Genomic DNA, 13,604 nt, shown 5'->3' with positions numbered 1-13,604 from the left:
TTAGAAATGAGTATATTAGGGAAGCCTAGGTGTGGCATCAATTGATACCAATAGGTTAAGATGTTTTGGTCATGTTCAACGTCGAGACGTTAATCACCGAATACGAAGAATAGCTGAAGTGCAGATCCCTGGAAGGAGTAGGAGAGGAAGACCAAAGAAGACCTGGGGAGACGATAAGGCAGGACATGTTGGTAAAGGGGATTGACATTGATATGACCCAAGATAGAATTGTGTGGAGAAATTCAATTAGGGAAGCCCACCCCGCATAGGGATAAGGCAAAAAAAATGATGATGAGTTATAATTCTTAACTCGTTCTATAGTCTCATCATTTACGTGTAGATTGATGTTTCTAATATTTTTCTTTGATATAACCAAGAATTTTGTTTCCTTTATGTTTAGTGACAGACCAAATTCTTCACTCGATGCAACAACCCTATATAAAATTATTTGTAGATCTGTAATAATTTCCGCTATTAGTATTGTATCATCAGCATATCTAATTTTACATATGGATAGGCCATTTATTTTTATGCCTGCTACTTCATCTTTTAATGCTTTTTTGAATATTCCCTCTGAGTATCTATTAAACAGTGATGACGACAAGACACAGCCCTGTCTAACACCTCTTTTGATTTTTATTTTATTAGTTTTTAAATTATTTATTCTTATGTTGGCTTCTTGGTCATAATACAGATTATTTATTATTCTTATATCCCGTGTGTCGAATGTTTTTTATTCTCAGTAGTTTTATTAACGGATTATGTTCCACCGTATCGAATGCCTTGTTATAATCTAGGAAGTAGACAATAGATGTCCCGGTTTACATCTAAACATCTCTGTATCAGCAAATAGTGATTATCTTTAATTTCACAATGCAACTTAATTATTTTATTCCTTTATAAAGCAAACATTTCTATTTTATTTCCAGTTTTATCAGAGACCGCTGTGATACCATTGTATGTGATATGTGAGGACCATGATGGCTGCTTCCAAGCTCCTCCTTGGGAGAACAACACCATCGAAAGCGCTTGCAAAAGAATCAATTTGGGATTAAGATTGCTGCAGTGCGTTGCAGCTGAAAAACTATACGAGCATGGATTAGGAAGGAAAACGTTTTTCTTAAGTGGGGAGTGCCAAGTTTTCAGGAGTCAGATTAGTTGCTTGGAGGCGAGAAATATGACGCAAATGCAATTATGGGAAAACATTGGTAAGTATGGGATATAGGACATCAACTTCCAGATGAAAATCATTAATTTTTGGCCTCTGATAAAAACAATTTTTCTTCCAAAATTTTTTCAAAATACAGGGTGCAACAAAAATGCAGGTCATAAATTAAATCACATAATCTGGGCCAAAAATATTTCGATTGAACCTAACTTACCTTAGTGCAAATGTGCACATAAAAAACTATTAGAGATTTTTTATTGAAAATGGACATGTGGCATTCTTGTGGCAGAAAAATCTTTAAAAAAAATTCTAATGAAATTTGTGCACCCATAAAAATTTTATGGGGATTTTGTTCTCTTAAACCATCCCAAACTTTTCTGTACGTTCCAATTAAATTATTATTATGGTACAATTAGTTAAACACAATGTTTTTAAAATTTTTGGCTCTTAATACTTTTTCGAAAATCCAGTTTTTATGGAGATATTTTGAATATTTGTCAAATCCGCCACATAGTTGTATATTATGGTTAAGTACGGTTATAAAATAAATACCTGGTAATAATATGAAAATTTATCCATAATTTACATTTTTAGGTATATTTTCAATCGTATTAAAACAGAAGCCACATCTCGATAAAAGGTGGCTTATCGAAAAAATACCAAGAGGCAAAAAAGTTTTAAAATCACTGCGTTTAACTAATGGTACCACAATAATCCTTTAATTGGAACGTACACAAACATTTGGGGGGTTTAAAGGAGCAAAACCTTCATAAAATTTTTATGTAAACATTACTGGTTTATCGGAAAAATACTAAGAGGCAAAAAAGTTTTAAAAACATTGTGTTTAACTAATGGTACCACCACTAACTAATGGTTTAAATAATAATTGAATTGGAACGTACACAAAAGTTTGGGGATTAGGGGAACAAAACCTCATAAAATTTTTATGGGGTGTACAAATTTCACTATTATTTCTTTTTAAGATATTCCTGTCATAAGAATGCTACATGTCCATTTTCAATAAAAAATCTCTAATAGTTTTCGATATATTGAAAAAAAATCGATTTTCATTTTGTAACTTCAAAGGGCTGTACCTTTTTTTATGTGCACATTTGTACTAAGGTAAGTTAGGTTCAATCGATATATTTTTGGACCCAGTATATTATGTAATTTAATGTATGACCTGCATTTTTGTTACACCCTGTATATCGGACTGAAAACACCTCAATCGTTAGTCCTCTTCACTTTCAGATTACACTCATACAGGAACATAAAATTTTCGAGTTATGGCAAATAAAGAAAGCAAATAACTTACAGTAAGTTTTCCCGGATTGGTATTCTCAGCACCCATCCCTTGACATTTCTTTTTCCATGGTTTTAATATTTGTTCCAGAAATATCTTGAACAGTGTCGGAGATGTAGAGCATCCCTGCAATAAGCCTTTTGTGGTCTTAAATTCGTTGGAGTATTTATTGCCGGTTTTAACTCTTACCCTGTTTTTGTTTTAAAGGTTTTTAAGGCTTCTATTAACCTCTGAGTTATTCGGATTTCCTTCATCGTGTTCCATAGTTGTTTTCTGGAAGCCGTGTCATATACCTTTTTAAAATCGATGAATGCCATGTGTACTGGTCTATTTTATGCCATTTTTTTCGTGATTAATTGTTGGAGTGTATGTGGTCTATGCAAGACCTTCCTACCGTGAACGCCGCCTGATCTGCGATTTTATTATACTTTTTCTATCCTACTTAAATTGAAAACAGAACCATATCTTCATGTGTCTTCCAAAATGTGCGTGTAAATTTGCGCGAAAGTTACAGAATTCAACAAATTAAATCTCAAGAAGCAATTGGACTTCGTAAGTCCTAGGTTTTAACTCAACTTGGCCGAAAGTTGAACTGGAAGTCGATATTTGAACTCTTTGTGTAACTTTGTGTCGATTGATATTCGGTTGGACTGATTTTAAGTAATTTTTTCAGTCATAACTTTTTAACTTCCGGTTACAACATTTTTAACATGATATAAAACCGGAAGAATAAATTCTTGTTTTACTAAGGCGCGTCGAATAATATATCTCTTGTACTATTTCGGCGAATTTAAAACAGGACTTCGGTTGCAACTCTGGAACCGGAAGACCGAGGTCAATCTCTTCTTTAATATCAATTTTGGGTTATAAACTTCTTCTGAAAAGCGATTATAAGCTTCTTCTGAAAATTCAATTATTTCTTTTACAGGCCGGGAAATAATGAAGTCCTCCTTGGGTTCAGAAAACAAAAAATATTTGGCTTTTCTCTCATGTACCAAATACTATGGCGAGAAATATAAAGAAGGAGTTACAAATACTCATGAAGATCTTATGGAAATCACCAAAGGATACGTGGCATTGGGTGGAGGAGGGCTAGCGTTGTTTGGTACTGCCTGCTTATACACCTGGCCGGAATATTTTGAGGAGATCATTCTTCGTTTTGAGGATAATAATTTAGTGGACAGGACGCAGTTTTTGGACGATAGCTGTTATAGGTGAGTTATTCATTCTTGTTCGATTCTATCGAAACAACCTACTAGCTTGACTTTATCTTTATTAAATATCTAAGAACGCCCATCTAGTAGAAATAATTGCGACTTTCTACTTTAAACTAAGTATAAAAATAATGTATGGATACTATACTTGTTCTTTCTTCTTCTTCTTATTTTTGTATAGACATGACTCTGTCTGTTTTTTCAATGTTCCTCCATTAAGTTTTCATGTAATCGTTTTCGTGGTCTTCCCACTGATCGTCTTCCTATTGGGAAACCGTCTCTCGCCGTCCTTACTACTCTATTTGTTGTCATTCGGCTTATCTGGTCGTTTCATTTTACTCTTCTGTTTTTTCATTGGGCCAGTTATTAATATTGTCCACCTTGCATCTCTGTTACTCTGGGCTAATTAGCAAAATTCATGGAAAAGTTATTTACCAGCAATTTTATTGCTGGAATCGAATTATAAGATCCTATATATTAATAATATAGGTATGCAAAGTCCGCAGATAGTGTGCTACTTTTTTTATAAACAAAATGGCGCCGACAAATCGTATTTTTTTCAATTATTGCTCTATAACTCCGAAGATTTTAACTTTACAACAAAAACACCCAAATAAAATTCGCCGCAGTTAAATTCTGCATAGAGATAGGTTTTTCACGATTTGCTCCGACGAAAATTTTCCTCGGAAAATGCGGGTTTTCCTAACAAAAACTATAATTTTCAAATAAAGTTTTAGGTAAGTAATTATTAATCAATAATTAAATAACTTAGTGACATCAAAGATTTCTTGGTATAGATTGTAATTCCAGAAGCCGGTGAAAATTAAACGAATATTTTAGCAACAATTCAATTGTTAATTAACAATTTACGATCGCAATAATAACCAAAATAATCATGATACATTGATCAAACTTATGAAGATTATAAAGATGAGATGCTTGTTTAATATTTTATCGACAAAATATAAATTTTTCATTTTTTTGCATAATGTTTAAATTTTGAAAAAAAAATAGTTATAATACGTTGATCCAATTATTAAAGTACAAAGAAAGGTTATTTACCAGCAATTTTATTGCTTTAATCGAATTATAAGATCTTATATATTATTAATATAAGTATACAAAGTCCACAGATAGTGTGCTACTTTTTTTATAAACAAAATGGCGCCGACAAATCGTATTTTTTTCAATTATTGCTCTATAACTCCGAAGATTTTAACTTTACACCAAAAATACTCAAATAAAAATTCACCCCAATTTAATTCTACATAGAGGCATGTTTTTCCCGATTTGCTCCGACGAAAATTTTTCTCGAAAAATGTGGGTTTTCCCAACAAAATCTGGAATTTTCAAATAAATTTTTTGGGCCAGTAATTATTTATCAATAGTTATATAGCTTGGTGAAATAAAAGCTTTGTTGGTATAGATTATAAATTCAGAAGCCGGTTAAAATGAAACGAATATTTTAGCAACATTTCAATTGTTAATTAACAATTTACAGTCGCAATAACAACCAAAATAATCATGAGACATTGATCAAACTTAGAAAGATTATAAAGGTGTGATGCCTATTTAATATTTTGTCGACAAAATATAAATTTTTCATTTTTTTGCATAATCTTTAAATGTTTAAAAAAAATTGTTATAAACAAATTAACATTTCTTAGAAATTGTTTGTTATATTCTAATTTTAAAAAATACTTAAAATGCGTATTTTATAGGTCTTGAAAATGAATGCTTTAAAAAAAATTTCCAACCATTTGCAAAAAAGTTAGGAAACAGCAAAATAAATATACGATATCTCCATTGTTTATAATTTGTTTTAATTGTTTCAAAGCTTAAAAGTGAGTCTATGGTACAATCTAATTACTCACAAAGAATGTCAAAAATTAGTGCAATGGTTATATTTTAATCAAAGATTAAAAATACTTTTTTTGTAATTTTTAGCGCGAAAGTAGGCTTGATACGGAGCCGGAGATAAAATGTTCACTCGAAGCGACTGAGACGCTTAAACTCGCGCGAGTTGTGTATGTGGGCGGGTAGCTACGGTACTGTATTATTCTACTTTCGCGCGTGTAAATTACAAAAAAATATATTTATAATCTTTAATTAAAATATAACCATTAAGCTGATAATCGATATTGTTTTATAAATAATTAGCTTGTACTTTAAACTCACTTCTACGCTTTGAAAGAATTAAAAAAAATTATTAACACCGTAGTAATAGTATGTTTACTTTGCTGCTTCATAACTTTTTTTCAAATGGTTGCAAAAAAGTTTTAAAGCATTCATTTTCAATATATTTGAAATGCGCATTTTAGCTATTTTTTAAAATTATAATATAATAAAAACTTTCTGAGAAACGTTAATTTGTTTATAACTATTTTTTTTAAACATTTAAAGATTATGCAAAAAAAAATAAAAAATTTATATTTTGTCGACAAAATGTTAAATAGGCATCTCATCTTTATAAGATTTCAAAGTTTGATCAGTCCATCGTAATTAGTTTGGTTATTATTGCGACCGTAAATTATTAATTAACAATTGAATTGTTGCTAAACTATTCGTTTAGTTTTCACCAGCTTCTGGAACTATAATCTAAACCAAGAAGACTTTTAAGTCACCAAATTATTTAATTATTGGTAAATAATTACTTATCTAAAACTTTATTTGAAAATTAAAAGATGTTGTTGGGAAAACCCGCATTTTCCGAGGAAAATTTTCGTCGGAGCAGATCAGGAAAAACACGTCTCTATGCAGAATTTAATCACGGTGAATTTTTATTTGAGTGTTTTTGTTGTAAAGTTAAAATCTTCGGAGTTCTAGAGCAATAATTAAAAAAAAACACGATTTTCGGGCCATTTTGTTTATAAAAAAAGTAGCACACTATCTGAGGACTTTGCATACCTATATTATTAATATATAGGATCTTATAATTCGATTCCAGCAATAAAATTGCTGGTAAATAACTTTTCCCAAAAATGGCCTATTCTCCGATAATCAGCCCAGACTATGTAGTATATCTATGTATACTTCTAGCTCTGCCCCCCAGTGACTTACCATCAATTTTTCGAAGGGTTTTCACCTCAGCTGTTTCGAGCAATCTTTTTGTCGTCTCTGTGTCGGGTCGTGATTCTAACGCGTATATCATTATTGGTCTGACGACTGTTTTGTAAATTCTGCCTTTCATTTCTTTTCCGATATTTTTATTTCTCCTTATTGTAACATTCAGGCAACCTACGGCTCTGTTTGCTCTATTCACTTGATTCTCCACTTCTGTTTCGAACTTTCCGTAGCTAGATAGTGTGATACCTAGCAACTATATTTAAACTCAATCACTTGTTCTATTATCTGGCCCTCCAGCTCCAATTTACATCTTATTGGATTTGCTGTTATAACCATGCATTTTGTATTTTTTGGGGAAATTAACATGTTACATTTTCTGGCGGTTATGTTAAATTGGTGCAGCATACGTTGTAAATCATCTTCACTTTGAGAGATTAGTATTTTATTATTTCATCCATGATCAGGTTGAACAATAAAGGACTCAGACAATCCCCCTGTCTTAATCCATTTCCAGCTTCAATTGGGTGAGTTAGTTCACTTTCTACTTTTACCTTTATTGTGTTGTTCTGGTAGATGTTTTCGATCATTTTAATTATTTCTGGAGGTACATCTCTTGAGTATAACAAATGGATGACGTTCTTTAATTTGAACCTGTCAAATGCTTTCTTAAGGTCCACAAAACATAAATATGCCGGTTTGTTGTATTCTAATGATTTCTCTTGAACTTGCCTCATTATAAAAATAGCGTCGGGGCATGATCTTTCCGCCCTAAAACGTTGTTGTTCTTCTGCTAATGTTATAATTTCATTAAGTTTGTTGTGATACGTGTTACGCTGTGTGTAGCAAGTTCTTCAGGCAGAACTTGCTGGTAAAGTCGATCAAAAAAAATATGCTTTCGTATATCGGTCCTTAATACACAAATAAAGTCAAGCTAGTAGATAGAATGCAGGTTGCACTAGTCAGTGAATGACTTCATGGTTGTGTAAATTTACATTTATTAGTATCGCCAATTCATATATTATTTTTTTCAGAAAAAGAGATTTTTTTCAAAATTAAAATTTTTAATAATTTGACTTTAAAACTAATTTTTTTTTCAAAAATAAGCACTTTGAATCGATGAAACTTACAGATCATATAAACACAACATAAGTAAAGTAACTTGTGAAGCGGTAACGATTAATTTCATTTAAGTTGCTAATTGGGGGGTGACCTTCTTGATTTTTTTTTGCCAAAACAAAAAGGACCAACTTTATTTTGAGCGTAACTTGGTGTTACATTTGATGCTAGAAATTTTTTTTTATAAAAACAGAAATAAAGCTTTATTTAAACACTTTAAAAAAGTTGTAATGTGTTTTCTCTAAGAATGCTTCATTATTTGGATATTTCACATTTAATTATTCTATTTGGAATTTTTCGAATATGAACCTATTTTTCATTAGCTATAACTCTGCTTTTGCTAAGAATAGAGACCTAATATATACACCGTTTTTTTCACTTTTTTATAGGCTATAGTTTTGATAAAAATATTTTTGAAGTAATACTTCTTTAGGCGCGATTGAGAGTAAAATTTCATAATTCTGCACGCATGCGCACACAGACAGTATGTACTTAGTTGCAATGAATTGTTCAGAATTAAAAAACGGCTCCGAACTCTGGAGAGGAAACAGATAAGAGGTAGATCATTGGACTAGAGTTCGAGAGGTCGCGGGTTCAAATCCCGGACGATTCACGTTTTTTTTTATTTTTGGTAGTTTTAATAAATTTTTTTTGAAAGTGGTAGGTAAGAAAGTTGTTCTATATTTAAATAAAATGCAAATATAAACAGTTAAGTATATTTATTTCGTTGAAATTATATAATACAAGTATAACTTCTTACGTGCGTACAAAGTACACACACATTCTTTTTTTTTTTTGACAAAATGCCTACGTTTTGAGTTATTTGCGAAAAACCGTCTAAAAACGTGGTTATTATGAACATATTCACTTGCAAATAACTCGAAAAGTATTGATTTGGTGAAAAAACTCTATAGAACAAAAGTTGCTTAAAATTAGTCAGTTTATCCATTTCGGGACTTGTCTTGGACATATATTTTTCACCCCCGAGATGGGGTGAAACTCACCCCTAGGGCAAAAGCATACATCGGCATCATATCACTTTTTTTCTTTGACATATCGAGCCCTTTCAGGAAAAACATCGTAACCAACAATTTTTCGAATTTTTTATTTTTCATCGAAAGTGATCGTAACAACAAGCTTTTTCGTTGACCAAAACATCGTAAGTCTCACGAACACGGTTTTGAATTTAAAAATAATAATGCATTTTATCGTTACCAACACAAGTCCGTACCAGTGAAAGGCAAAACATCGTAACCGTGCATTTAAAAAATCGTTAGGTTACTTTTGCATGGTTACGATGTTTTGGCTAAAACCCAGTCGAGTCGGGATGTGACAACTAATTTAATAGGTCAACAATCCTATACCACCTTAAACGTTATCAGGTAAAATTAGTTGGGACGTGTGCAGGGGTAGAATTTACCGTTATGGACTGGTGAATAGTGATAGCATCAAACACACCTGTACAGTATCCTATTCACAGTGTCGATAAACGAGTTTCAGTAGTTTTTGGAAGAGAGAAAGTGTTATTGTGAATTAATTATTGTTTGTTTTTATTTTAATCAATACGTAAAACCGATTTACAGTGAAAAATGTCACGACAAAAGATATGTACTTCATCTGTTAAGTTTGCAAAATTCATAACGTTACCTAAAATAGTCGTTCTATTTCTTTCTCAACTTAAATTACCTGAGAACAAATTGTTTTTTTGTGATCTTGTATTTTCATTATCGTACAATCCAATTAGCCTGTCGCTGCCCTATGTAAAATTTAGAGCAAATCCTACTTGGAAACAAAAAAAATATAATCGTATACAATTCTTTGAGAAATCTATTTATTTTTCTTGAGCCGAAGTGGTAACCAATTTTTTATTTCCAAATGTCTTTAAAAATGCTTATGGTCAGGTGTTTGTTATATTTATTATAAATTGGGTTACTTATACCGTAAATAAATAAATAATAATAAATGAGGACGTAAATTATGTGTGTTGGATATTCCTGATATTTTTTTGTCTACGAGAAAATAATTTATATTTCAGGTTGAAAAGCCAAACCGAAGTGCAAGAATGCTGAATATGGCATTATCCTCAAATGCATTAAAAAACGAGTATCAAATGGACGAAGACCCACCCCTTGGATTGAATGAAACCGTCTCACAAAGAGATTTTTTAAGTAATAGTACATATGAACGTGTTCAGAAGTGGATTAATAGTAATGTACCGGATTGCTCTCCAAAAATTACACGACAAAATATCAGCAAACTTGTAGATTATTCATCATCTTCATCTTCAGCATCATTGCCGGATGCTGTAACTACACATAACACAAAATCTTGTTTAAATACTGATGTCGCTCCACTAAGTAGTCATCTTGAACATTCAGAAATATCATGGAATCCAGAAATTCAACAAGAGGATAGCTCAGAAATATCATGGAATCCAGAAATTGAACAAGAGGATAGCTCTGATACCGAGAACCTTGAAAGTATGCCACCCAATGAAGATCTTTTAGTGATAGGACAGAGAGGAATCCGAAAGCAAAAGGCACTACCGAAAAAGGTTTCAAGGAGAATTGAAAAATGCACTGGAAAAAATAAAGCAGTACAACCCAATCCTTGTCTTAATAAAAAATGCGGTAATAAATGTGCTGAAAAGTTCAGTGAAGAAGATAGAGTTTTGTTTTTTGAAAACTATTGGGGTATGGCAAGCTCACAAAGGCAAAGAGATTGGATCTTGTCCTGTATGGTGGAAACCCCAATTAAACGAAAAAAGGCTGAGTCTACGCGAAGATCAAAAACTATGGAATATTATATTCCATACAACAACCAAAAAGTAAAAGTCTGCCAACAATTTTTAATCAAAACACTTAATGTTTCCCAAATGACGCTAAGATACACAAAAGAAAATGCCCTAATGAATAATATTGCTAAACAAGACCAACGGGGGAAAAGAAGCCCTAAAAATAAATTCCTCTCCAGTCAAGTCTCTTTGGTAAAGGAATACATTAAACAACTACCGGCTGTTCCTTCGCATTATTGTGGGAACAAAAGTAATAAATTATATCTTCCAGCGGAGTTTGAGAACGTTACAAACTTATATCGACTATACAAAAAATATCTTGTTGACAGCGAAAGACTAACTGAAATTGTCTCACTTAGTAAGTTTCGGAAAATATTTCGGTCAGATTTTCATATTGGTTTCCATCTACCAAAGAAAGACAAGTGTAATGTTTGTGAGAAGATAAAATATCTACCTAGCATTAAACAAGAGGAAGAAAAGAAGACGGAATCTTTCAATCAGCACATTAAAGATAAAGAAAGGTGCCTTGAAATTTTTTTGAAAGACCAGAATCTTTCAAAGGAAGGATCTGTGCTATGTGTCAGCTTTGATCTGGAGAAGGTGCTAAATACTCCTCATGGAGAAAGTGTAAATTTATTTTATTGTAGAAAATACGCATTCTATAATGAAACATTTTACGAGAGCGGTTCTGCAAATGTTTATTGTTACTTGTGGGGCGAATCAGATGCAAAAAGAGGCTGCAATGAAATTTGTACAATAGTTTACATGTACTTAAAAAAGAAAGATCTCGAGGCCACACATGAAACAATTTATTTATATTGCGACAGCTGTTCCGGACAGAATCGTAACAAAGCAATGCTGGCTATGCTGTCCTATTTTATCGAAAGAAGTGAATTTATAAAAAATATAAAAATAACATTTCTTTTACCAGGTCATACAATGATGCCCGTAGACTCCGTGCATAGTAGCATTGAACTTTTCAGCCGTCGCAAAACTGTGTGGTCTCCAAAAGAATGGCCAACGATTATACGGAATTCAAGAACGAATCCTTTTAACTATGTTACTGAGTCACTGAATTTTTCTAATTTTTTAAATTGGAAAGATTTCTCTGAAACATTAATACCAAACAAATTCAAGATCAACATTAGTAAACTTCGCATAGCCATGTTTAATAAAGATAACCCACAAAGCTTCATTTTAAAGTATGGATTCTTCGATAATAGTGAACTGAAAACTATAAATTTGCAAGAAACTTTAAGAACACGCCGTAATCGTAATAGTAACAATACTGCTCCCCAACAGCTTTACAATAACCGACTCAAAATTTCGTCAGCTAAGTACTTAGATCTTAAAAAACTCATAATATAAGTGATATAAGTGATAAGGGTGTTATCCCAGTAGAGTTTCAAGATGACTTCCTTTTATTACCTCACAGTGGTGATATTACAGACTGCTTGATGGAAACAGATAACGAGGATACAAGTGACGTTGATTTTTGATTATAACTTTTTTTAATAAATGTATCTTTTAATAATTTTAATGTTTATCATTGATTCTCAGCAAATAAAACACAATTAACATAAATCTTAGGTAAGTTGAATGCTTTAAATTTGAACACAAGGAACATCATAACTATCTCGACAAAAATCGTAAGTGACACTTAAACGAAAAATTTGAAAAACAAAACATCGTAAGTACCAGTACTATTACAAAAAACAAACATACAACATAATTACTGTTATCATTTGTAAAGCACACTACCAAATAATATAATATAAAATATTTTACTTTTAATATTGATTTGTACGAATATTAATTAAAAAAACCTCCTCCTGTAAAATTCCACTTTTGCTGGTTACGATGTTTTTCCTGAAAGGGCTCGATATTAGCTATGTGTGTGCCAAATTCCATGTCAATCCAAGCGGTTCTTTAAAATTTACAGCAAAAACCGCGAAAGAATGTACTATATAGATAAAGACTATTCGTTGGTATTACTTTAACAGCAAATGTACCAACATGACAAAAAGTAACTTCACTTACAGCCGCGCCACCTATAGGTTTTGTTGAAAACATTTAATTTTATCCTCTTAAATCGAATGTTTATTCTTATTTCAGAGGCACTTTAGGAGCCTGTTTCTCTACAACTCTCGGTTCAGTTCTTCACGAACTATTTCACACTTTCGACTTGGGTCATACCGAAGAAGGAATAATGGGTAGAGGTTTCGACAATATTTACAAAGTTTTCACAAATTTCGACGTTCCGAATCAGACCATAGAAGCTGGCTTCGAAACCCAAAGAGCCTTCCAAGACAAAATTGAGTTCAAGGAGGAGTTTGAACCGGATAGTTTACTGGAGAGACTTAAGAATGAGAACAAGAAAAAGGAGTTCACTGTAATCAAGAAGTTCGAAGAAATCGACGATACCGTTCTCGGAAGAAGTTGTGCTGTCATATTGTGCTACCACAGGTAATCTATTTTTTATGCTTAACATTTTATATATATACAGGGTTTCCAGAAACTCTACCGACAAACGAAGACCTGAGATTCTTCAGATAATTTTAAGACAATTTTACCCAATTCACCTAGTCCGAAAATGCTTTCTAATGGAGCTAGAGCTCTTTTTTTTTCAAATTCAACAAACGAAAAATATTCAAATCGATTTTTCTAGAAAACGATGCATCCTAGTGACTTAAAGCAAGAGTACCGTTTAATACTAAAATACCTCACAATTTAATAATCCAGTATCAGAAATGCTCAGAAGTTAAAGACAAAAAAGTTATGCGATAAAATAACCGTGGCCCTACTCAAAACGGGCGCCTATGACCGGTACTAGAAATTTGTAATTGATGGAATCGATTTATCTCTGAAAATTAAATAAGCGTACCAGTTTTCGTTTTTCTAAATAGAAGCGTTCTGGAGTTATTTAAGAAAAACTAATTATCA

General features: G+C 32.1%; 1 protein-coding gene across 2 annotated transcripts in view; it reads left to right on the top strand.

The window, feature by feature from the left end:
- The window catches only part of LOC114331839 (uncharacterized), a 62,156-nt gene that overhangs the window by 30,750 nt on the left and 17,802 nt on the right, over positions 1-13,604 (top strand). For both annotated transcript variants that reach the window (XM_050648350.1, XM_050648349.1), the window contains exons 3-5: positions 930-1,208; positions 3,400-3,685; positions 12,777-13,127. In XM_050648350.1, coding sequence (XP_050504307.1) covers positions 930-1,208; positions 3,400-3,685; positions 12,777-13,127 — 916 coding nt within the window. The remainder of the gene's footprint in view (positions 1-929; positions 1,209-3,399; positions 3,686-12,776; positions 13,128-13,604) is intronic.

Source organism: Diabrotica virgifera, chromosome 4, assembly GCF_917563875.1.
Source record: "Diabrotica virgifera virgifera chromosome 4, PGI_DIABVI_V3a".
In the NCBI taxonomy this organism is placed as follows: domain Eukaryota; kingdom Metazoa; phylum Arthropoda; class Insecta; order Coleoptera; family Chrysomelidae; genus Diabrotica; species Diabrotica virgifera.
Note: the sequence above shows the minus strand (reverse complement) of the source record. Positions and strands in the feature narration are given on the sequence as shown.